We start from the raw sequence: 27747 nt of genomic DNA, 5'->3' as shown, positions 1-27747 counted from the left end.
GAACTTTTCCACGACATTCTAATTTATTGAGATGCACCTATATGTCTGAGGAAAAAATTTAATCAGTAGAATTCCACTTGTGGGCTTGTGTTGTACTACAGAGATTAATGAACAACAAAAGAATACAGAATAATTAACAACAGAAAAATAAAATAAAATAAAACTAAATAAATTGAGTAATAGTGAAGGACACAGGGTAGAAAATCCTGTTTTACCAAAAGAGCACCTAATAATCATGCAGCTCTAGTCTATTGTATGTATGTACATATATGCAGTTGCCTCCGTAAAGCCAGAGAACTGCTGCAAATCAGTACATAGTCCAACCTTTACTTATCAGCTATTCTGGGTGAAGGGCAATCTTGATTTAACCCATAGCCTACTATTAAAATATGCTTTGTCACTGAAATTATGTTTAGAACAGACATGGCCTACTTTGCTGTATTTGCTGCTTTGTGTTCAGCTGTGGTAAGTTTAACATTAATAGTCTGTGTGGCACACTGCAAAAAAAATAAAATAAAAAAAATAAAAATATATATATACAGTGGGTACGGAAAGTATTCAGACCCCCTTAAATTTTTCACTCTTTGTTATATTGCAGCCATTTGCTAAAATCATTTAAGTTATTTTTTTTCCTCATTAATGTACACACAGCACCCCATATTGACAGAAAAACACAGAATTGTTGACATTTTTGCAGATTTATTAAAAAAGAAAAACTGAAATATCACATGGTCCTAAGTATTCAGACCCTTTGCTCAGTATTTAGTAGAAGCACCCTTTTGATCGAATACAGCCATGAGTCTTTTTGGGAAAGAGGCAACAAGTTTTTCACACCTGGATTTGGGAATCCTCTGCCATTCCTCCTTGCAGAGCCTCTCCAGTTCTGTCAGGTTGGATAGTAAACGTTGGTGGACAGCCATTTTTAGGTCTCTCCAGAGATGCTCAATTGGGTTTAAGTCAGGGCTCTGGCTGGGCCATTCAAGAACAGTCACAGAGTTGTTGTGAAGCCACTCCTTCGTTATTTTAGCTGTGTACTTAGGGTCATTGTCTTGTTGGAAGATAAACCTTCGGCCCAGTCTGAGGTCCTGAGCACTCTGGAGAAAGTTTTCGTCCAGGATAACCCTGTACTTGGCCGCATTCATCTTTCCCTCGATTGCAACCAGTCGTCCTGTCCCTGCAGCTGAAAAACACCCCCACAGCATGATGCTGCCACCACCATGCTTCACTGTTGGGACTGTATTGGACAGGTGATGAGCAGTGCCTGGTTTTCTCCACACATACCGCTTAGAATTAAGGCCAAAAAGTTCTATCTTGGTCTCATCAGACCACAGAATCGTATTTCTCACCATCTTGGAGTCCTTCAGGTGTTTTTTAGCAAACTCCATGCAGGCTTTCATGTGTCTTGCACTGAGGAGAGGCTTCCATCGGGCCACTCTGCCATAAAGCCCCAACTGGTGGAGGGCTGCAGTGATGGTTGACTTTCTACAACTTTCTCCCATCTCCCGACTGCATCTCTGGAGCTCAGCCACAGTGATCTTTGGGTTCTTCTTTACCTCTCTCACCAAGGCTCTTCGCCCCCGATAGCTCAGTTTGGCCGGACAGCCAGCTCTAGGAAGGGTTCTGGTCATCCCAAACGTCTTCCATTTAAGGAATGGAGGCCACTGTGCTCTTCGGAACCTTAAGTGCAGCAGAAATTTTTTTGTAACCTTGGCCAGATCTGTGCCTTGCCACAATTCTGTCTCTGAGCTCTTCAGGCAGTTCCTTTGACCTCATGATTCTCATTTGCTCTGACATGCACTGTGAGATGTAAGGTCTTATATAGACAGGTGTGTGGCTTTCCAAATCAAGTCCAATCAGTATAATCAAACACAGCTAGACTCAAATGAAGGTGTAGAACCATCACAAGGATGATCAGAAGAAATGGACAGCACATGAGTTAAATATATGAGTGTCACAGCAAAGGAATACTTAGGACCATGTGATATTTCAGTTTTTATTTTTTAATAAATCTGCAAAAATGTCAACAATTCTGTGTTTTTCTGTCAATATGGGGTGCTGTGTGTACATTAATGAGGAAAAAAATTAACTTAAATGATTTTAGCAAATGGCTGCAATATAACAAAGAGTGAAAAATTTAAGGGGGTCTGAATACTTTCCGTACCCACTGTATATATATATATATATAGCACATTTTATGTCTTGTTCAATTCTCTCTTTGAGTCACTCTGCTTTTAACACTTCCTTTGTTTTTGTTTCGTGACAAATATGAGTTGCATTTAGAAAGACAAAATAGGTAATCACTTTGACTAAGATGGAGATGACAAAATGAGCCACTATGTAGATATGTAACAAAGATCCTGACAATGAATTACTTGGGTAGTCCAAAGTCCCACTCATATTTTGCCTACTTTTAACTGGCTGAGATCCTGGGAACTCTGTCACCATTTCCAGCCTGGGTTCACCAGCAAAGTGTCTTTGAAAAATACATTAGTTTTATATAGTTTTATCACACAATGTGACTCCCAAATGTTGTGAATAATGTACATTCTAACACACTTCACTATAAGTCACATCTTGAGTAAGGCATGTTCCTGGGTCAACATGTTTTGATGGAACAACAGTCTTTTCAAACAAACAAATAAATAAAGTTCTAACCCTTATCCCAACTGCTAACCCCAAACCTCAATAGAGTGCAAGCCCTTAAACCAGTCCTATAACTACAACTAACATTAACACCAAATTCTAAAATATAACTAAAAAAATTTTTGCTACAAAATTAGGTTGACCCAAAATGACCCTGGCAATAAATTACCTAAATAGAGTCCAATTTGTCTTTTGTTTCTTTCTACTGGCTGAGATCCCAAGACCTGTGTCATCTTTTCAGCCTGGGTTCACCTGCAGATAATGTAGTGACTTAGTTTAATCACACAATATGAGTCCTGAGGCTCACCCCTTTACATTCTAAAACATTCATTCATTTTTGTGGATATATAGTATACTTGCTACTCTGTGCCTTGAGTATCATGTAGTTAGTATGAAGGTGATGCTAACCTTTGTCAGTGGGTTCCTAATTTCACAATTAATTCCTCCTATGAGCTGCATGTTGGGCATTAGGGGTTTGGGGAACTCCAGGCTAAAATCATACCGCATCAACCAGATGGCTCCGGTGTTCAGGATCTCAGTCAGGCTCACATCTCTCTGCAGGAAGTTGAACGTTGCTTCCTCATAGGGCCAGTATAAAAATTTACATATCAGTGGTTCCAGTATGCTCACAAAAAAGTTAAGTACACGCTGACTAAAAGTCATGCGGTCTGAGTTTTTTGTATAGAAACGTGGGACATATGAAGGAGGGTCTGGACAGGCTGTGGCTGCAGCATCAATGCCACATGGCATTCCCCTTAACATGTACACTGCAGGTACAGATAGATTATACGCCAATATGGCGCCCATTGGCAGGGCAGGATCAGTTAACACAGCATCAAAGTTTTGTTCTCTCAAAAACTCTATAAGCTCCTGGTTCTGGAACAGACTTTCACTTGTAGAGGCCATCAGGTTGAACATCTTTATCAAACTGGCAGCTGTTGAAGTCACACTCTTCAGAAGGGACTGCCCTGGGCTTGTCACGTCATGAACATGCTCGGTCAATACCTCATTGATCAAATCCAGCTCATAGTTGACCGGAAATGTCTTTGTGATGTAGTGTTTTCCTGGACCCAAGCGCATGCTGATCTCTGGAATCACCACAATCACTGTGTGTCCTCTACGTCCCAACTCTTCTGCCACTGCCTTCACCCCTGTCCAGTGACTTCCATCCATGGGCACCACTAACAGCTTCCCAGTCCAACTGCTCTTCCCAGATGGTCTCTGGTCCAGCACCGCAGAACTGACTTTACTGATCACCAGACATAAAATTATTCCTAAGTGCATCTTTCTTGCCAAAAAGACTGACGATGTGAACCTTTAAACTTCTGTTTGTCTCACTATGTACAGTACAAATACATTGACTGGTTGCTTTTGACACAGACAGTCATTAGATTGCTTTTCAGATTTTTAGTGGCTAGACACACAATGTGGGAGGGACTTTTTTTTAATTCTAAAACCTATTCATTGTATTTTTTACGCAACAAAATCCATTAAAAAGCAAGCACAATAATTAATATATAAACAAATAAATGTCTTTGTACAACAAAAATGGAAATCTTAACTTAATAATTTACATAGTTAGCCAGTTGCACACAGACTTTGCTGGCTAATGATTACAATATTGCCAGTGTAAGCAGAACTTCGTTATTGTCAGTGCTGAACATTACTGATACTTGAACTATGTTCTAAGATAACAACAAAGCCTCCATATATTATGATGCAGTAGTTTCATTTCTGAGAATAAAATACAGACTCGAGTTATAATATTTTATAGAGCATGTTTGACATTATAAGCAATCAGAAGCTTCTCAAGCCAAAGGATATTCTATGTTCCACCTGATGATGTGCAAAGACCACCTCAATGTTAACCAGTTTACTGGTTTGGAACGACATGAGGGTGAGTAAATGATTACAGAATTGTCATTTTTGGGTGAACTAGCTGTCTAAGCTGTAAACCCAAAGCAAACGCACAAATAAAGCATACGTTTTGCACTCACCTCAGTAAGAGGGTTTTTTACGGCACAGTTAATCCCCCCGATTAGAACCATGTTGGGCATCAAGGGTTTAGGAAACTCCAGGCTGAAATCATACAGAAACAGCCATAGGGCTCCACTGCGCAGGATCTCCGCCACACTTACATATCTCTGCAAACGGGATGCTACATCCTCAGTTGACCAATATATCAGTCTGCAAAGCAATGGCTCTACGATGCTCACTAGAACATTTAGCACACGCTGACGAAAAGACATATAGTCTGAGTTGTTTGTAAAGAACCGTGGGATGTAAGAGGGAGGGTTCGGACAGGCCTTGGCCGCAAGGTAAGCCTCTCAACATATACACAGCAGGTAAGGAGAGGTTATGAAAAAGTTCTGCTTCCTCAGGAAGTCCACTAGCTCTTGGTTGAATAGGAGACTCTCAGCTGTGGCCCTTTGGAGGTCCACAAATTACCTCATGTTACTGATTCTGGTGCTGATCTTCTCCAACAAAGGCAGCTGCTTACTCTCCATTACCTCAGCATTTCGAGCTTGGAGTTCGTCCAGTTGTTGCTTTCCATACGGAACCAGAAATGTTCTTGTAGTGTAGTGTTTACCAGGTCCTAGCAGTACACTGACCCCTGGAATGACCACTGTCACTTTGTGTCCCCTGCGGCCCATCTCCTACGCTACAGCTTTCACACCAGTCCAGTGACTGCCATCCATCGGCACCACCAGGGGCGGACTTAGTGATTTGGGGGCCCTAAGCAAATTTCAGGTATGGGGCCCCAACACCATAACTATGTGCTATTTTATGCCTAACACTTATTTTGCTCTCTCTCTCTAGTTTATATAGGTCTTCACAACTAAAGTAAATAATTAGTGAACCTGATGCTGTTCTAAATCCACATTAGGCTTATTTTTTTCGGACCACATTCACTTCAGTTCATTGTGATCTTACGACATTCCATTAATCAATGAAGCGGTCTGCACTGCACAATCAATCTCTTATATACATGTTGTTATAATGAGAGGATTCACAAGCTTACAGAACTCATCACTTGACAAAAACTCAGCATTTTGAGTGGTGAGTGAAAATTTGACACTCTCCAGAACACAAATACACACTGGAGCGTTTGCCAAATATGTGTCGCCAATATCAGATGGGGCCCCCTGATTCCCGGGGCCCTAAGTGGCCGTTTACCTCTCTTATTGGTTAAGTCTGCCCCTGGGCACCACTAAAAGTGAACCAGTCCAACCAGGTTCTCCAAGCTGTATTGTCGCTCCCACAGCTCCAAAAGCGAGCATTAAGCACCCCACAAATGCAACCAATTTCATCGATGGCTCTTCATGTACAAAGTGTGTACTCGTGAAGAGGTGCATTCTGGCAATGTGTCGTCAATGTCTTGTGTAGCTTGGCTCTCTCTGAGTCTCTCCCCTCGCTGTATGGAACAAATTGGATCAAGGCTTGTTTTTTTTGTGTGAATTCCTTGCAGGATTAACCAATTGTGTAATTAAATTAAATATGTTAGTTTTGGGACCATTCTTAAAAAGTGAGCTACTGCCATAAAGAGACAAAAATAATCACAAAACAAACACATGGATCACAAAGGCCTTGACAAAAACGTAAGTAAAGTCCTGCTTAACTATTGTCTTCATTTTTACTGGCTGAGATTCCAGGACCTATGTTACCATTTGCAGCCTGGGTTTTATGGCAGCAGATCAGTCTCAATGATAATTCACGTGAAAAACACGATGCACACATGTGTAGTCAATTTCACATGCGTGAAACCAAAATCACGTGTACAAAAAACAATTCACGTGCGCAAAATAAAATGATATATACATAAAATACATTTCATAAATGCAAAAAACTATTTGTAGATATACAATTGCACACAAAAAGTTTCGAATCGTTAACATTTATGAGTGTATCCTTGAATCTGAATGTACAAATCCTCATTCATGTGTGAATTGCCTTGGATTTGTGTGTGTATGATTTTGAGACTTCCCTGCAAGCTCTCTCCTCCCACCCGGATCAGTCGTAGTCTTAATCAGATTTAAATTTATCAATCAACCAAACATAAACACATGAGGGCGTGCCTGGATGCTACGTCATCAGCTTTCGACCACAGTTCAAGTCATGCAGAGGTATGTGCTTAAATCTGATTGGCTAAAGACTTACGACTGCTCCAGGTGGGAGGAGAGTGCTGCCAGGGAAGTCTCAAAAATACACACACAAATCCAAGGCGATTCACACATGAATGACGATTTGTACATTCAGAGTCAAGGATATTATCATAAATTTTAAAGATTCAAAACTTTTTGTGCACAGTTGTATATTTATGAATTGTGTTTTGCATTTGTGAAATGTATTTTATGAATAACTTTATTTTGCGGACATGAATTGCTTTTTGTGAATATATTTTTTCACACACGTGAATTGCTTTTTGTGCACATGATTTTAGTTTCATGCATGTGAAATTGGCTGCTACACGTGTGCATCGTGTTTTTTTTGCGTGAACTATTAATGAGACTTTTCTGCTTCCATAGGCTTTTACCTATAGTCATTTAAAAAAAAATGTAAACCTTAGTTTAAAATCACACCGTGCCCTGGGAGTTGTGAATATGCTAAATTCTAACAAATTTATTTATATTGACCAAATCAACTTAATGTGTCAGTAGTCTCAGAGTACTGTATATACAGATCTTTTTTTTTTTTTTTGGATACCTAGTATAGCTGTTCCTACATGCAGTATCATGTAATGAGTATAAATGAGATGTTCACCTTTGTAAATTAGTTCCTAATTTCAGTTTATCACTCCTGTCAGCATCATGTTGGGCATCAGGGGTTTGGGGAACTCCAAGCTAAAATCATACTGTATCAACCAGACAACTCCAGTGCTCAGGATCTCAATCAAGCTCAAATCTTTCTGCAGAAAGTTGGACCTCAAACACAGACTGTGTGAATGTAGTCATGGCGACTGGCTAATGTGTTGTTGGGCAAGTGACTCAATGACCTGCACTGTTATTGTGTAGGTCATTGCACAATGGCAATAAAATTCTGCAAACATATATACAGGTGCATCTTCAGAAAACACAGTGGATCAACACCAGCAGATGACATGGCAGCCCAAATCATCACTGACTGTGGAAACTTCACACTGGACTTCAAGCAACATGGTTTCTGTGCCTCTCCACTCTTCCTCCAGACTCTGGGACCTTGATTTCCAAATGAAATGCTAAATTTACTTTCATCTGTAAAGAGGACTTTGGTCCACTGTGTTTGGTCCACAGTCAACGCAGCCATCTACCAGGAAATTTTAGAGCACTTCATGCTTCCTTCTGCTGACAAGCTTTATGGAGATGCTGATTTAATTTTCCAGCAGGACTTGGCCCCTGCCCACACTGCCAAAAGCTGTTTCAATGACCATGGTGTTACTGTGCTTGATTGGCCAGCAAACTCGCCTGACCTGAACCCCATAGAGAATCTATGGGGTATTGTCAAGAGGAAGATGAGAGACACCAGACCCAACCTATCACATATATGACAACATATGACCTGAAGGCCGCTATCAAAGCAACCTGGGCGGTATATATATATATATATATATATATATATACACATACATACACACACACACACACACACACATTTCTCAGGAAGTGTTTAGTGTGACCACAAGGTGGTGACATTGCATCAAGAAGAATGAATATTACCACATTCTTTATAAGCAATAAAAAAACAGAACTTTATCATTATAAATACAATACACCGTCGTCGTCATCATCATCATCATCATCATCATCATCAGAGCTTATTCGTACATAACTGCGGGTGTACAAATACAAAATATTTTGTATTAAATACAAAAGATAGTTAAATGAATATACAAAAAAAAGATAAATGAGTCAGTGTGATGAGCTGATGTGTGTTAGTCTACCGGCTGACAGTTTTTTTGGTTATATGGGGATATTCGATGTGTTTCTGGACAGGCACATTTGTAGCCGCCTATGTGGTTGATGCAGAGGTGAGAACAGTTGGCGTTCTTCAGTTCACACTCATTAACATCTGACAAATATAAGAAAAAAGAACACAAGAGCAGCAACAATTCATCTTTCAATTAATATCTACACAGATTTGTTTTGTGTATATGCATGCATGCATATAAGAATTTGAATTTCTCTGTGCTGGTAGGGTATGTATGTTTGTGTGCTGACCTTCACACTGGTGTCCATTAAGATGCAGTCTGTATCCATGAGGACAGATACATCTGTAAATACCTGGCAGATTTACACACTTCCACTCACACCTCTGCAACAGTTTCTGCTGGAAGACCGCCGTCTCACTCATTAATGTCTAAAACCAAACCACAAATTTACCTTTTAGAATAAAAAATTCACTCATCTCAATGTTCATTAGCATAGAAATCATCTATTCATCTGGGGTTTCTAACAAGTGCTGCATAATAGATAAAAGTATAGTAGATCAAAAAACAGTTTTTTGGTATTAGTCTACATATAGTAAGTCTGTGTAATAACATTTATTGTAAATATCCTATTTTGACCCTATTATGACATAACTGGTTTGGTCTACAGGTGTGTCAAGACAAATTAACTTAAGATATGTAGATGACTGACCTACACAATGCCTATTGGTGCTGTCCAGTTGGTACCCTACAGAACAGAAGCACTGGAAACTTCCTGGCATATTAATGCAGCCAAATACACAGACAGCACTGCCAACATGTTCACACTCATCTACATCTGCAGAAATATTAACATTAACTATATTAAGATTGTGGGGTTAAAGTATGTAATCAGAAATAACATTTATTTATTGAAGAAATCTATATTAAAAAGGACAGATTATTATAAATCTAAAATGAAATATAATTATAAATATAATTTATATATTTTTTAAAAAGAAAACACTTATACTTATTTTTTATTTAATGTTTATTAATTTTTTTTATTTATTAATTAATTAATATTATTATTATTATTCCGTTTAGGGCCACTAGTGGTTCTAAATGACACAATTTAATAACTGCAATTTTAAGAATGATTTTTGTCATTTGGCAGTGCATCAGCATACACCAGACACTGATTCACTCACCAGAGCAGGATGTCCCATCCGAAGAGAGGTGAAACCCTGGACTGCAACGGCACTTGTAGGAGCCCAAGGTATTTTGACAGACCTGCTGGCACAGGTGCAACTCCTCCACACATTCGTGCAAATCTAAAAATACCACAGACAGGCACATGAAAAGACCTGCATGCATTCTTACAAGCATGAACGCATGAATACAAACATTGATGAAGAGTGGAAGAATGATATCACACACATTCATCTATATATTTAATATGCAGATGCATGACCAAGTAAACAAATGTACATTCACACAAGAAAACATTACTTGTCAAGGTGAGCTCAAAAGGGAAGTACTGCTGTGCAAAGAAGAATTATTGGATAACAAAATGTTTTGACCCCGTTTACACCTGTATTTAGCATTGTCCACTTGTGAGATCACTTCTTTATAGTGGAAAAAGGTTCTTCAGATTATCAAAATGTTCAAGAAAAAAAAATATATATATATATTTTTAAGAACTTATCACTAAAAGGTGATTTGAGAAGCCCGAAATGTAGAAACCCTTTTGGAAATCTGAATTTTAAGAGTGTCTACTGCTTTTTTTCTTCCTTATATGATAACTTTTAACTCTTAAAACATCATGTGAACCACACACACGTGTTGTACCTTGACTTTGAGCTCTATATAACAGCCATTTCCTGATATAGGTCAAGAATTCAAAGCCAGAGGGTAATGTTAAGTCTTGAGTCATTCAGGGCTGAATCGACACACACCACAGCTGATTTGCAACCAAAACCATAAATCTATGACACACAGGTCAAGGATGCATAAACAAGCTGTTAACCTTGTGTCAGGACAACATCATGTCGGAAAAAGAGAAAGCCGCCATTCCTAAAGTGGAAAACCTATAATCACTGGAGTCTGGATGTCTAAAGAATGCTATTCTGTGGCCGTATTGCAGCGGTAATGATACCACAGTCAATAGACAACAAGATTAAATGTGCATGTGGTTCCTCTCTCACCTCGACAGGTGCGCTGATCCTCCAGAAGAAATAATCCTGGTTTACAAAGACACTGGGCACGATTCTGTTCATTTCCCTGACAGATCTGAGAACATCCTCCATTGTTTAAAAAGCAAGGAGTTAACTCTGAAATTAAAAGAAACATATGAGAAATTTAAGATCCAACTAGTGATGATCAAAGTCATTTGATCTTAAAGGGATAGTTCACCCAAAAATGAAAATTCTGTCATCATTTACTCACCCTCATGTCATTCCAAACTTGTATGAGTTGCTTTCTTGTGTTGAACATAAAAGAATATATTTTGAAGATTGCTGGTAATCAAACAGTTGGTGGTTGCCATTGACTTCCATTGTAGGAAAAAAAAAATACTATGGAAGTCAATGGCAACCACCAACTCTTTGATTACCAGAAATCTTCAAAATATCTTCTTTTGTGTTCAACATAAGAAAGCAACTCATACAGGTTTGGAACGACATGAGGGTGAGTAAATGATGACAGAATTTTTGGGTGAACTATCCCTTTAATGAATTTACCTTGTGTAGATGATGATGTAAATGATTATTAAAATTACTTTTTGCTTAACAAAAACAGTGCACTAAAGCACAGTGGTAGACTGAATTTGATTCATTGAGATATTTTACGTGCATTTTTTAAATAAGATAATATGTTTAGCAGAACACCTGAGTTCAAAGCAGTAATATCCATCTGTATAAACATATATTCCCAGATGTGTCTGATGACGTTTAAAGCCATTCTGAGGCCCTCGGTATTGAACATGTCTGCCTGTCATCTGCTTAGAGAACTGATGAGCAGGATATTACAAAGATGTCAGATATCTACAGACATACATGTAAGATTGGAGGGTGGTGACAGGAAAGAGTTAATACCTATATATGAATTAATTTACAAATCTAAAATGTAAACGGCTGAGTAAGGTACTACAGTTTCAACCCTGTTAATGAACCCTTTCTTAAAAAAAAAAAAAGTATCTTCTGTCTCCTTAGGATGAACAGTTTATAACATTCCTGATTTGTATTGCTGATTTCTTTAGTTACAAGTATCTGATAAAAACCCATTTCCACCACACAAGAAAAAAAAACGTTCAAAAATGCTTTTGTAAATCATAATCAAAAAGTATAAGATACTAAAAGTCATAATTATGAGATAAAATGTAATTATGACAAGTCAAAACTATGACATACAAGTCAAAATTATAACATACAAGTCAAAATTATAACATACAAGTCAAAATTATAAGATAAAGACAATTATTTAGAATGTCATAAATACAACTTTTAGCAGTTATGCCTTTGTATGTAAATTTCAACTTTGTCATTATTATTATATTTTTTATCTCATAGTTTCAACTTTTTGTCATTATAATGATGTATCAAGGCATGTTTTTTTCTTATGTGGTGGAAATGGGCTTCCATAGATAAATTAATACACTTAAATGTAATGTAATGTCACATTAACAATTAATTCTAGATTATATTCTGCAAAAAAATGAACACTACATATTTACATCTAATATGCGTCATATCTCACCTAAGCAGAGAGGTTTTTGGCCACTCCATTGTGTTGACAATAGCTGTAGACGTCACCATTGGTCAATGTATATCCAGGGTAACCCGCATACTGAATATAATGCTTATACTGAAGTGGGTCAGGATTCTTTATTGACCGAAAGTAGAATGTTCCGTAAGAAGCAAACAGAGGGTAGGTTTTCCATTTTCCATTTTTAAATGTAATGTAATGTCACATTAACAATTAATTCTAGATTATATTCTGCAAAAAAATGAACACTACATATTTACATCTAATATGCGTCATATCTCACCTAAGCAGAGAGGTGTTTGGCCACTCCATTGTGTTGACAATAGCTGTAGACGTCACCATTGGTCAATGTATATCCAGGGTAACCCGCATACTGAATATAATGCTTATACTGAAGTGGGTCAGGATTCTTTATTGACCGAAAGTAGAATGTTCCGTAAGAAGCAAACAGAGGGTAGGGACACACTGGACGATGTACCCTGGTTGAAAATCTTGGAAGAAATTTCCATGCTGAATGATCAAATGTTTGTTTGGGGTCACTCTCTTGATTGCTTTTTTTCATTTACTTGATGATCATCAGTAATGTCAGTGAAGTGGTGGACATCTGTTGGAGCCTTCAGATGCAGGCCAGACACAAGCTGGTCAAGACCTCCATGCTAGATGATGTACATCCATTGGTATCTGGTGGTGGTGATGTCTCCTGGAGGTCTGGTCTTTGTTCATAGAGTCCTTTGGAGGTAGATGGAGCAGCAGACCCCAAATCGGGTGGAAAGGAAACATACTCATGTCTAGACACCATAAAACCAGGATAGCTTGTAGCTGAAGATGCAAAACCCTCAGTGGTGGGCTTTATATGGGTCTTCTTTAACAAAAGTCTCTGATTGTAAAAGGTCATCTGTGCCTAATGTGTTGATGTTTGGTGCAGGTGTAGCTGATATCCAGTGTGAATTATTTTTTATGTATTCTGGTGAAGTCTTAGCAGCTGAATTGACAGAGGCTTTTTGAAATAGTTTGTCTGGACCAAGCGTGGTCTGATAACCTTTTTTATTTCTTCTGTATGCTTCAGTAAATGTTCGATCCATGATCTTGACTTGTTGAGTGTACATCGCTGGAATGACGAAGCTGGTTGGGGCGATGCTCAAAAATGAGGATTCAAGAAAAGAACTGGCTAATGAGATCGTGTTGACATTTGCAGATGCCACTGTCACAGATTTCTCAAGATCAGAGTTCTTGATTGGATCCTTGAAGTTTTCAAGTTTGTTGATTGGCTCAGCCTTTCCACTGTCTTGTGTTTTGTCAAACAATAGAATCTTTGAGGGCTTTTTCTCTACTGGTTTCCTAATATTTTTCTGCTTGAGGTCTGTAAAGTCAAATCTGATGTGAGGGACCCCAAGCAACGCTGTTTTTAAAAAAGCATCCTTGGGAGCGGTAATTGCGAGGGTGTTTAAATGGCTACGTAAGTGAACTTTTAGGCTTGTTGGAACATCATGGCCCTGTGCTGAGACAGGATCATGTAAAGACTCTTGCTTCAGATGAAGAACACTCATGATATCAGCCACTGTAGGAACCAAGAAACAAACCATAAGGAGAAACATGAAGGAGCCAAAGCAAACAGACGGTCAATTTTACAGGAAGTCATTGTAGCAGTGATGTAAAAACAATAAGGCAAATAATGGTATGTGTTAATAGATCAAAACGCTTTGGCATTTACTTGATTCAGATGACATACCCTTGCAGACAGGCTTAGTGCCGTTCCAACTTTTCCCCTTGCAGAAGAGAAGCGCAGATCCAAACAAACCAAATCCAGTGTTACAGCTGAAGAAGGTCAGAGATCTGTCTTCAGAAACCACAGTACTACCATGCAGGAGATCACCCAGGCTGGGGCATCCTGATGCTGGGGTACAAAAAAATTTTTGGTATGGCTATCACTTGACAAATCTCAAAGAGATTAATCTGCTTCATGTCCAAATTTCTCAGTACAAAATAAATGTATGCATTTTCACAAATATGAATTTACGAACTCACACACAGCGGTGGGTCTCTGGCCCATTGTCCAGACACACAGCTGCTAGTACGGTAACCGTGAATCCGGAATCCTGGATTACAGTTGAAGGTAACGTACAGTCCTCCATAACGGAAAAAACATACGGCCATTTTCCAAGTGCCCAAAGCCAATGCAGCCTTTGCCAGCAAGGCCTAAGTGAAAACCATCAGAAATCATCATATACATGCACACACACCATGAAAAAAAAATGGTTTCCAGAAAAAAAAAAATTTAGCAGCACAACTGTTTTCAACATAGATAAGCATATTGGAATACTTTCTAAAGGATCATGTGACACAGAGGACAGGAGTAATGCCAAAAAAAACTCAGTTTTGCCAGCAGGAATAAATTACATTTAAAAAAAAATGTAAATAGAAAACATTTATTTTATATTGTAATGATATTTCATTGTTTTACAGTTTTTTTTTCTTCAAATAAATGCATCCTTGGTGAGAATAAAAGACCTTTCAAACCACTTAAAAAAATCTTACAGACCCCAAAATTTTATATTATATAATATAATATAATATAATATAACCTGTGTTGTCTATGTCATACTGTTGAAAGGCAGCCATTAGCTCAGAGCGGTGAGCATACAGCTTCTCTTTCAAAGCCCTGAGTGCTGAACCTTCTGCTACACGAACCCTGAAATACACACACAAACAAACTACATGTAATATGGATGCACACATTAGCATGAGAACGTCCACCTATAGAGTCACACAGTTTCGTATACTTAACAGCTACTAGCAAAGAGAGAGTACCTCTGATGGAGTGTGAGTTTTCTGGTGCTCCGACTGACTTGATACTGGAAGAAGCGTGGCACCAATTCAGGCCCCAGTTTGACATACGCCCCACGATTACTGCCCTCTTCGTAGTAGTTAGATGCAGAGAAAATAGTGATAACCTATAAAAAAGAACAATTCCTGAAATAATGCTGGTATCAAAGATATACTGTACAGACCTCTTAAAATCAAAACTGAACTGTTGTGCCCTTTCGTTCTTTTGCGTTGTCATCTTTGTCCTCAACCTGTGAGTGTTCTTATAAAAACTGACTTTACTGCAGCTTTACAGGACTTTAAGAGACCTCTGAATAGATTTTTATGAGAAAAGCTGAAACGTGATGTTGATACCATGACAGAAGGGATCATGTTTTGTGTGGATCAAGGCTTCTGTGTTCACCTGTCCGTTGTGGCAGAGCTCATAGCCCTCCTGTTTACATTCATGTGATCTGATGAGCAGACAGAGGCCATGTTTCTGCAGCAGCGCCTGTGTCACGTCTGGCCCAAAGTAACAGCCACCACCGCGAAAAGAATTCGGACTGCAGCCATTTTGATTTTTAGGGTCACTCCAGAGAATATCAACAACCTGTATCAGACAAATTATGACCATGTGAAATAAAACATATTTGAAAAGCATCTTCTTATACTTTTCCATCATTGTTCCAGTCATTTGTCTATTTTTAAATGTTTAGGAACTATTAAAATAATTTTGAAAAAAAAGTTTTATAGAGACCAGTGCTATTATTAACTAAATCATTAACTAAAACTAAGTCAAAGGCTGAAAGAGGTATAAAGACAGCAAAACACTTCAGGCCAGAAGTAGATTTTATACCTTGAGCCACAGTATTACAGGAATAGTTAACCCAAAATTTAGTGTCTGTCATCATACATTCACCTCAGTGTTGTTATTGAAATAAAGCTGAAATAAAATGTAAATTAAAGCTAAATAGAGATATTTTTAAAAAATGACAAAAACATAAAATTACTCAAACTAAAATGAAAATACAAAAATAAATACATATATATATATATATATATATATATATACACACACACACACACACACATACATACATAGTAAACTTACTTGAGCAACATATATCTACATTTTAAATATCTATCCAACAATCTTGAGTAAGTACATGAATGAAAGTACACACAGATCAAATTAGAATTTATTGTTTAGAGCAATAATGTGAAGCTTGCCTTAGCTGCTGTTGAATGGATGGATGGATGGATAGATAAATTAAATGAATGACTTCCCCTCAGGGGAATATATATATATATATATATAAACTGAGTATAACTGGAAGATTTTATATTGACTGACTCTTGAAATAAAATGCAGATTGATTATTTCTAAGCACAAAACCCAAAGTGCCATGCTCTTTTATAATTCAAAAACAATTATTTCTGTGGAAGTTCAGTAGGTTTGTGCAAAATTCTCACATCTCCTGCAATAAAGTGAGTCATATTGTGTACTGGAGGTTTAGGACAAATGGATTTCTAAGGCAGAACGGTTCCACATCCAAGATAGAAGCTATTTGTCACACACTCTAACCGACAAAACACAGTGGGAACAGTTTCAACTCACTTGCTGCCATTCCAGTTCTTCTCTGGGTGGCTCAGGGGGCTCTAGGGAGACGAAGGAGTCCAGGAAGGGCACTTGGAGCACATCGGTGGCGCTTGGCAGACTGGGGGAAGGAGGAGGTCGACGTGAAGTGTTCCGTGATGAGACTCGGGGGGAGCACACAGACGATGAGGAGGATGAAGATGATGAAGATGAGGAGCAGCTCCCCTGTTTGGTGAAGTGCTTCTTTCTCCTGCGGGAGGCACGACTGGTGCGGCCTGAGGAGCAAGGGCTGTCCAACCGGGATCTGCCGCTTTGTCTGCTGCTGCTGCGACTGCATGCGTGAACGTTGAGATGATCAACGCTGCGTTTAGGCAACCTGAGAGCAGACTTCACCTGCAAAGCAGATATACATGTGAGGGATAAACCTTTTTTACATTACCCTGCTTACTACATCGCTACTTACCTAAACAAACAAACATTTAAACTGAAACTATTTTATGTAAGAAGGAAGCCTCTAAATAAAAGACCTACTTTATGTCTCGCAACTGTGCTCAGAAAATAAATAAATGGAAGTGAATTATAGGTTTAAATTGAAATAATTTTATTATGTCAAAAGAAAGAATATAAATCCATCCGAACGTAAACAAAATACCTACTTTATGCCTTTCAACAGTGCTCAGAAATCCCAGATCAATTTTGTCCGATATGCCACCGTGAACAATAAGCACTTTGTTGTCGATGACAGTTGCAAGAGGTAGTAGGCTGAACACATCCTGAAGAATCTGTAGGATTTCCCTGCCATGAGTCTATAAAGAAAGCAGTAGAAGTTAATGCCCAGTTGGTGGCGGTGACGTATAATATTCAGTAGTAAACTTTACAAGTTAATTTTTTGTTTAACTTTTATTATGCTCTTTTAAACAAGCAATTACACATTTCAAGTAATTAAGAGAGTTTTAAGGCTGCTTTAAAGATTGGAATTTTTTTTTAATCATTTTTAAATGCTAAAAAACTTTTAACAAACCTACATTTAAACCTACATTAAATTACACAAAAAAAGCACATATACAAATATACCTTATACTTCTGCATGACTTCTCTTGTGAATCCATATCTGCAAGAACATATGAAGCTTACACACTAACAATATAAATCATACTTTTAATTCAGTTTGAAAAAAGAAAATGCTTTCTGAAGACATCCTACTCATGGTATACCATGACTAGAAAACAATTTTTTTTGACTACCAGAATGCATATGAAAAAACTTTTTATTGCCTTATTAAAATTCATGCCTTCATTAGAAGTCTTCATGAATGGGTGATCAAGCATGTTACCTGAGGTTCATGATGTGGTCCTCATGGTTGCCTCTGTTCAGATGCATGTGGTCGGGGTAGAGCAGTAGGAAGGCAAACAAAATGATGATAATCTCTGTAGATTTTTTTCCTCGATCCACAAAGTCTCCATTGAATATGTAGGGGTTCTCCGCGGAGGGAAGACCATTCTGGGTATTAAGGCAATACATCTTGAATGTAATAAGTCACAAGTGATGCCCAAGTGGCTTTAATGATCTCATTCTTTGGCTTTGCTTAGGTAGATTACCCCTGCACCAATATGCTAAAATGTAATTACAAAAGAAATAATATTCTAGATCTAAGCAATCAATCTGCATTTACCTTGTAAAATATAAGCAGTAAGTCATCCAGTCTACCATGCAGATCGCCTGTGTGAAAGAGAAAGTTGGCATATAAACACTGTTTATCATTCCAGGAAAAGAAAATCAAATGTTGGAATCTGTGATGAAAATATGCAAAATATAAACACTTTAAATGGCACAACGCAATCTCTTTTAGAGTATTCCAAGATGGGAATTCAGTTATTCATGCATGCTTTTCTGTACTAATTGAATCTGGAGCGCTGTTGAGTATGAAATGGTGCAAGTTGACTGCGAGGAGCCCATCGAGGTACACTGAAGTGCTTTATGAATTGCAAAATAAATAAGCACTCATTCATTCATGCTGCCATCACTAGTTTTCCTTACAAGCTATCAAAAATATTTCACATATCTCAAATGCACTGCTGCAAAGAATCGGAGGTGGATTAAACAGTATAAAGTGTGTGTAGATGACTATTCTAGTTTTTCATAAAATATATAGTCTCTCTCACCACATATAGTTATCTCTTTGGCATAGGACGTCGACAGGTATATGACGTTTGGCATCTGCTTTAAGAACTTCTTCGTTTCATGTAGTAGCTGCAGCACATATTTGCCGTGAAGAGTCTGAAAATGAGAAGTAGTCATACATTTATGTCATTGGATTTTTATGTTTGCATTTTCTAAAGTAAAAATCAGTAGAATAGTAGAATGGCTAGAACTGTAGAAAAGGAAAAATGTTTTGATGTTATGATAATGTTTTGATGTTTATCAAAAAATATTCTGATACAAAAAAAAAAAATTCACCATTTCTTTTTTTGAAAGAATTTAATACTTTTATTCAACAAGGATGCATTCTATTGATCAAGTAACAGTAAAGACATTTATAATGTTACAAAAGATTTCTTTTTCAAATAAATGCCGTTCTTTTGAACTTTCTATTCACCAAAAAAAAAAAAATTCTTAAAAAATGAATTACGGATTTCTTAGAAGGACAACTTGTTTTCAGTATCAATAATAATAAGAAGAAATGTTTTTTGAGCAGCAAATCAGAATATTAGAATGACTTCTGATGCATCATGTGACACTGAAAACTGGATTAATGATGCTGAAAATTCACCTTTTCCATTGCAGGAAATTACATTTTAAAATGTATTAAAATAAACCGTTGTTTTAAATTGTAATCAAAATTTACAATATCATTGTGTTTACTGTATAAATGCAGCCAGTTGAGCGCATTTAAAAAAATCTTACCAACCTCAAACATTTGAGCATTAGTGTAGCACAATTTGAAAAGCAATTAAAGTCTGCTTGTCATAGATAAATAATGTACAAGATGAATTTAGTTTTTGCCAGAATTTGTTCAGACTATTAGTGAAAGTTTTATAGTGTTGTACCTGCTCCTCTTTAAAGGCGCAGAGCAGGGCATTGGTATCAGTCACGCTCAGTGGGAAGGAGAGACGAGGACCGCTGTATGATTCCGGCACGACAATCTGCTCGTACTTCAACTGCCTGGCCTCCTCAGTTAAAGGATCAACCACAGAGTCCAGGAGGTGAGAGATCAAGTCTGGGGGAAAGAGAACATGGCTGCTGTCGTGACTATGTGGTAATAATAAAAGAAGAATCATGGAAAAGAATTGTGACATGCAACTTGATTATCTTGGTATGAATCGGCGTAACAACAAAGCAATGATAAAAAAATTTTGTGGTACATGGATGATGGAATGGTATGGAAAATGCATCATCTCTAGAATTACAGCCTTTTAGATAGAATCATCAGAATCAGTCATAGAAGAAGTCCAAACAACCTTTTAAAATGAAGTAGAAAAGGTTAAATAAATTTAAAAATCATGAAAAAACCTAAAATAAATCACCAGTTATGACCCAAAGCTTAAAAATTTCCCATATAAAGTCATAAAAATGTTAAAGTTTTTTTCTCCATCAACACGTCATGTGAGAACTATTCATTACTATAATGTGCAAAAACAGCAGCCTGATAAAAAAAAAATGTAAATGTGAATCACAAAACACTGAAACATCAAAAGGTTTGTGTTATTGTTAGGCAGCGCTGGGCATGTGGCACACGGAAACATGAATACAGGCGGACAGGCATATCTGTTTCTGTTTTCAGTTATTAAATAAATGATTCATTCTCAACCTGGAGTCTATTATGAAAGGCCTATTTTGATTGCCCATCAAAATATCCAGCTCACAGTGCCATAACACAATGTAGCATACTTCAATTTGCATAGCGTCTGGCCCTGCACAGGGATTTGAGGAGTGCTGACCCATTGTGTCATTCTTGAAAATGTAAATTCGCAGTGTTTTCCATAAATGTATGCAGAGAGAGTTGAATTTCAGGAACAGATGTTTGTATTGAGGAGAGAGCTAATGCAGAATAATTTTTTCTTGCCTTGATTTAGCCAATATCTACTGGACATCATTCCCTGCTTCCTTAGATTGCTAATGATAAACAAGCATTATTAAGCTCCATTTGGAGCTCTACTGTCTGGCAAAACGTGAAAGGTATTTACATTTTTGTAGTCAGTGATGCTGAGGCAGAGTTTGCCAGTTAAGAATGTGATTTCATAAATGAGACAATTTCCAGAAATTGGATGAAGCCAATAATCAGGCAATATTCAAGCCTTTTCTGTGATTTTGAGTAAAAATCTGCAGATACACCAATGTTCAAATGTTTGGGGTAAGTAAGATATTTTTTTCCCCATCAAGAATGCATTGAATGCAAAAGTGATATTTATAAAAAAAAAAAATTATAAAAATTCTATTTCAAATAAATGCTTTTTTCCCATTTTTCTGATGAGCATATAAGAGAACCAAAAAAAAAAAGAGAGAGAAACTTGCCAAATTTAAATGTATATAACATCACTCTATAATTTTTTTCTGCTTAGTGCTCAGAACCCATGGCACACATTGAAGCTCCACTATAGCTGTGATTGCAGACTTTTCAATAATACATATGAAGATACACTTTACCATACTATAATAATATGCTTCCTAATTGCCATCAGGCAATGATTCTGGAGCCACAGAAACAAGAAGCTGAACCTGAAAACCATCCAATCCAAGCCCAAGATACATGATTACCTGACAAGCCCAGTCATGTGCACTTGCGGCCCACTCAATAGGAACTGATTAAACACAGTTTTCCCCAAGGCAAGCCAATTTAGTGTCATCACAGGCTGGAGCAAAGAACCTCCATGTGAAGAATATAAAATAGTAAAAAGAACATTCATTATTGGGTAAAACAACTGAACATTTTACCCATGTAGTTTTCACTACTATTATGATTTTTCAAAAACATTAGAAGAACATTCTATGCTCTTGCTTTTCCTACTGCGTTCTCTGTGATCTCTTGAGTTTCTGCTGTTCTGCTTGACTAAAGATGGGACTAATTGTCTTCTGTAATTCTGCACTTTGGACAGCTGCCTGTGGAGGCTGGCTGCTGCATTTCTGGCTCTCTCTACATTACCAACACTCAAAATGGGATCTCCCAAGGTTGCTAAGCAACTGTCTCTATATAGCGTTTTTTGGAATCACTAAAAGGATAGGGGTGCAGCACTCCAGAGGGGGATCGTTTGATGCAAAATCACATGAGCTATGGGCTTTACAAAGATGAGCTGAGGGCAGCCAAATTAAGATAATGAAATAAAAATCACTAAAACCACCATGGCTCAACCAATAGTTCATGGGATATATCTGTTCATCTGACCAATAACAAATGGGACCGTTTTAAACCATTAGTTATTTTGGTGATGCAAAAATAACACACTTTACCTTATAGTAGCCTTTGTATTTTTGAATGTGACATTAATTACCTGGTCCATTCCCATTCATGTGTGTGAAGTTGTCCAACATGAAACTGAAGAAACTGGAGAGCTATAAAAAAATTTTAAAGGATGAGTTTTAATATCATTACAAGTTTATTAAGGTTAAGGGGAGATATTTGTTTGTGTTTTTTTTTCTATGTGTGGACTGGCCATATTAATCAAGTGGCTTTTATACCTGTAGCTGGTCCTGTTCCCCTGCATACTCAATGGACTGAAAGATGTTCCATGTATAGCGTCTTCTCATCTCCAGGCGAGCAACATAGCGTCTGTACCAACGCTGGATCAGTATGGCAGCTTTTATAGCTATGTTAAGAGTACACAAAGAATGCAAGTGGATGGTGTAAACAGTATTCTTGAAGTCATATTTCTGTAACCACAGAGACAAAATCTAATTGGGAAGAGAAATGCAGGCAATGAGGGTTTCCAATGGACCAAATATGCATACTTCCCAACTTGGTATGCAAAAAGCAGTAATATGTCTGAATCCGGAATCGCATACTTTCCTATTACATAGTATGTGAAAAACAGTGTGTGAAATTATAAGTTAGAGGTCCAAATTCATAGTACTCATACAACAGTATGCAAAAAGCACCCGGATGACTTACTACTTCCAGCGAGATTCTGAAGTGTGCATACAATGGACCCTTTACTATCCCATGAGACCACGGGAGAGGATTAATCAATGGCAGTAAAGCGATGCAAAACTGTCACATTTAATGACAACATGGTGAATGTAGTACATCTGCATTTTACTCATACTACACACAGTAAATATATAGAACTTACTTTTTAGCTGACACTATTTAATTACTTATCCATAAGAAGCACCTACTCAGACAGTATGCGATTTCAGACACAACCTCTGTCTAATTATGCAGTATTCATGAAACAAGACCCTGGTTGACCTACTACATCCTCTAAGAGTGTACAACCATTGGACACTTTGCCATCTCATGAGGCAATGGAAGCTGCAAAGCTGTCAGATTAAAAAAGAAAAAAAAAAGAGAAAGAAAAAAAAAATAGAACATCTCTTTTAAGTGTAAGTGTTTTGGTATAAAGAAGGTTGCTCCTCATGGTTAAATTTTACTTGTTTAACAACACCTGAGTGAATTATTTTTGAGAACATGCAAGTCAAAAGATGTCAACATGGCAAATGTAGAATTTCTGGGAAATATCTCCACATATACAGAGAAATTAAACATGAAAGATTAAAAACATTTCATTTTAGGACAGTACAGTAGCAACCGTTCTTCTGTTGCTACAGCTGATTCCCCTTTGTCTCATCACATTCACGTTACCATGTTAACATCACGCTTTAATGCACATAAAGCTCTTGGTACAGGGACACTTGCATATTTTCCAGAATACTTGAGTGCAAAGACTGTGCTAAAAATACACCTTGTCTCAGGAGGTCAATATCACAGGTGCTAATTAAAGAAGTGCTAAGAGCAGTTAAGAAGAAAGAACACAATTCAGACGTCAGAGACAAGGCTTTGCTCAAGAGTACACATCCATAGAGAAATTATAAGCTGTGTTTGAGAAGGATGGGAGAATTGCTCATCCATTTTATTTATTCTAAATGCACAGAGAAAACTCACACCCATTGGTTTACCGCAAAAATATATGTTTGTACTTTCAAAAAGATGTAAACAAATCTACATTGTGCACATACAATTGTGCTTTCATGCCAACAAGTACTTCTCTATAGCCACAAATGAGACACAGACAGTGATGACAGATGCTGAAGAAAGTGCCTTACTCAGAGCTGGGCTGGGCTGCTTGATGGAGCCATCTGTGTGAGAGGTGATTAAATTAAATTGAATAAATTAAATAACACCTTGAGGGTGGAAAAAACAACAGAAAAAGATAGAACTGGGGACTAAATGCAATGCAAGCACTGCCATATTTTTTTACAAATAAAAAGAAAATGCAAACTTCTTGAAACCAGGGTTGTTGCAAATGGTAGAGGAAAAAGAGGTTAATTATTGAAAATCACATTAAAGCATTAGGGATGAAGAATCAATATTTACCTGTTTCTGAGGGGCGTGTTTGGTTCTCAACTGCAATGGATGTGCCACATCCCATGATGGCACTGCTTGCTTCTAGTCATGAATATCCGAAATTCTTGGGGTTCTCTTCTTTATTTAGTAAGCAGAAATGTCTGTGCAAAGAAATAACAGAATAATTGTTCCTAAAATAGCTTAAACTTCATCAGTACAGTACCAATACTGCAACCACATATTCAGGACAGAGGGTAACAGTTTCATAAAAATACATTTGAACACCAATCTGAATATTGTGGAGATGCATCCTCATGGCTATTGTTGCCACTATTAATAAAACAGACCTAATATTTCAGTGCTATTTTGATATATATTCATAATGAAGTGAAATGGCATTAGAAAAAAAGCAATACTGCTTGAAATTAATCCAGCATCACTATAATGTTCCTCTGTAGAATAAAGCAACAAAAGATACTTACTGCAAATCATGCTGGACTTTAATCAGTGCCCCTAAAGAGCCTTTCAAAAGGCCCTTTTAACAGTGATCAATCTCTGGGAGGGGACACAGGGAGAGATATGAAGACTGTTGATTGTCACCTTCACAGCGTTAGAAATATAATAATAATAGTAATTATTATTATTATGTGTCTTTATAGTTTAAATATGTTGCCCCAACTTCTGTCTCAGACATGCTTATCATTTTTAAGAATCTCTTTAAGAGGCATTAAAACATTATTGACACGGTCTTTATTCCTTAACGACAAAAAAAACAGAACAAACAAGCGGAACAAACAATCGTACAATTATGCGCGGAACACAAACAAAACACTGCAAGTTACCTTTCCGTTGTCTATCATTCAGTACGACATCAAATACGTTGAGAAATTAGGGTTGGATAAGAAGTAGATGATGAAAAATCAAACATTCATTTCCAAATGTGGAGGGATGCAATAGATAAACACCACAAGTGTCAGATAAACCTAGCTTGCATTAAACGCCTCTGACGAAAGACGACTGGAGAGCACATCTCACTGACTCGTGTGAGACTGAGGTTTTGATTCATCCCAGTGACTCGAATCGTTTGGATCCGTTCAGTAAATGATTCATTCACTGATTCGTTTATTAACCCTCGTTAGTATATATATATATATATATATATATATATAGTATGAAAAACGCCGTGATCGTCTTCAATCATGTTTATAACTTAATATTTTAACTTCTTGATTCACATTTATTGTGGGCAACTTCCATAATCTTGCATTTGTTAAAATATTTCGCAAGCAAAATAATTAAGTTGCAAATGTGGCCGTAAGTGGTCAGGAGTTTGGGATATTACCAATAATAAGATAAATCCTATAGTCGACTACGCCACCCGGAATACACCGGGACATAACAGAAACTTTAAAACTAGCCATACCTACCAAGAAAACAGCACAATGCTGCAATACACATGGTCGCTCACCACGCAGGATTACAGCTACTGGCAGGCCCATATCTAAAAACAAACAAGGTAATAAGCCTCTATTTAACAGGCAAAAAGGCATTTTTAAAACCGGGACAAACCTGAAAACTGGCCAACAGCCAGCACACGACAGACAGGAGGATAACCCAACTGCTGGCACTCATTCAAAGCGCCACATGTCACAAAGGGGCAGTACCAAGGATGATGCATCCCAAGCAACCAAACACTCCCCCTTTTATAGGCACACGGCACTAATTGGCTCATGAAACTTACCCAACCATGATAAAGTATGAACACTGATAGGTTCACCTGTTTGGGTAACGCCAGCCAATTATACTGGGTCTATAGCTCACTCTGCTACACCAAGAACGTAAACATTTTCATATTGCTTCTCTAAAGTGAAAAATACAAACAAAACATTTTTAAATGTCAAATATCAAAGTAATTATGTGCGACGTTTACAGTGAACTGGCAAATGTCTTGCTAAGGTTTTCTTATGAGCACAAAGCCCCGGAAAAAAGGATGCAAGACATTTTCTGGTTGCGAGTCACAGAAAGTACAGTTCACATTGATGCTTAATTTGTATTATTCCTTGTGGTGTAGACGTGACGTAGCGTGTTCTGCAAAATGCGAGCAATCATCCAAGAAACGAGGAAAAGCCTCTCAAGGGGTTTGAAGTGTTTTTAAATTAGGCCAGGACACCATCAATTTAAGCAGAGGGCTTCCACCCCTTTTTGAATAACGTTAGTGGAAAAAAAAACACGTACTGCAACGAATCAAATATTCCATATATAAATAAGTCACACATGCCAGCGTACAGTTGTTACGACAGTAAACAAACCCTCACTATTTTAACAAAAGGCTTTTATTTCAACAGTTAAATATGTACAGGTCCGTTAAAATAGATACATTTAAAGCGTCTGTTAAAAAGATTCAAGCGCCTGCCAGCGGAGCTGGATTTCTGCGTCGTCTCATCTGATCCCAGGCCTCCAGAATCTCCCTCCTCGAGACGGTTCTGTGGCGGCTGAAACAGGAGAGACGCGCGGCCTCTGACCCCAGTCTCTGCAGCAAATATCTGCTTACGCTCTTGGCCTCATGAACGCGTCTCACTGCCGTCTTATTGACCTGTGCATGAAAGCCAGTTGCTTTTATGTGCAATCATTTTAGGTACACTTTCAACTTCTGTTCTTTTGTTATTTCTGGACCTATAAAACACACCTGTTGTCGGACTGTGTACATGAACGCAGCGTGTCCTCTGGTTCTTGATATGGAACTTCTGGATGAGGACCACCGCTTGCTTTTAAGGCCAAGAGCTTTCATGATGATCAGAGGAGTGTGTAAACAACAGTCGCTGAAGCGAAACTACAATTTAAGGTATTTCTAATCAATCCACTAATGACTAACAAGCAGGCGCATTCCTCCTCGATTTGCCTTGAAGCGCATGCGCACTCACTCGACACAAAAAGAGCACATTTTCTGAACACCAGCGTTTGTCAGATTATTCCATCTGGAGAGTTTCGTTTTGATATCATTTGATAGTTACCATATAGTTTTCTGTGAATTTATATAACTGAATATAATGTTTTTATGTTTGTTGATGGAGAATTCATGGGCACAGCAGTAGCCTAATTAATTTAGACTTTAGGGGGGAAATATGTTTTTTTTTAAGTGGAACAGTAAATTTAGACACTTTGGGTAAGATGACCCCTTCTGAAATGGGACAAAATACTCCTGAGGCATTTTTAAGCTATTATTTTTAAATAATTATTAAATTTCAAATATCTTGTTTTTGACATAAGGTCTTGAGTATTAAATTACTACCTTATATAGAAGTGAATAATTAAAAGTTATATCAGATGTAGTTTTAATTTATTTCCCCTAATAATATATTGGATCATCCTGTGCATGTACATTGATACACTGGGGGCCTCTAGCACATGCTCCCCTTACTACAATTTTTTTTTTTATATGAATATTTATTTAATTTCTTTTTATCAAGTAGCCATATTAACCTTTTGGAATTGTGTTAAAATGGTGAACCCAACTTGAGAGTGAAAAGATTATACAACATGCAAGGTACAGAGAGACACTTT

At 37.5% G+C, this 27747-nt stretch overlaps 1 protein-coding gene and 2 pseudogenes across 1 annotated transcript in view; all 3 read right to left on the bottom strand.

Annotated features, from left to right (window-relative positions):
• Nucleotides 1–4009, bottom strand: part of LOC107555941 (UDP-glucuronosyltransferase-like) — a 12500-nt gene extending 8491 nt beyond the window's left edge. Inside the window, exon 1 of the mRNA XM_016238906.1 lies at nucleotides 3052–4009. Within this exon, the coding sequence (XP_016094392.1) occupies nucleotides 3052–3927 (876 nt within the window). The 5' untranslated portion in view covers nucleotides 3928–4009. The remainder of the gene's footprint in view (nucleotides 1–3051) is intronic.
• A 961-nt stretch (nucleotides 4010–4970) lies between these two features.
• Nucleotides 4971–5954, bottom strand: LOC107556290 (UDP-glucuronosyltransferase 1-6-like; annotated as a pseudogene).
• A 2576-nt stretch (nucleotides 5955–8530) lies between these two features.
• Nucleotides 8531–25182, bottom strand: LOC107556282 (uncharacterized; annotated as a pseudogene).
• Nucleotides 25183–27747: the final 2565 nt, after the last annotated feature.

Source organism: Sinocyclocheilus grahami, unplaced genomic scaffold (assembly GCF_001515645.1).
Source record: "Sinocyclocheilus grahami isolate Dianchi unplaced genomic scaffold, SAMN03320097.WGS_v1.1 scaffold20.1, whole genome shotgun sequence".
NCBI lineage: Eukaryota > Metazoa > Chordata > Actinopteri > Cypriniformes > Cyprinidae > Sinocyclocheilus > Sinocyclocheilus grahami.
This window is presented reverse-complemented; position numbering and strand designations above follow the sequence as displayed.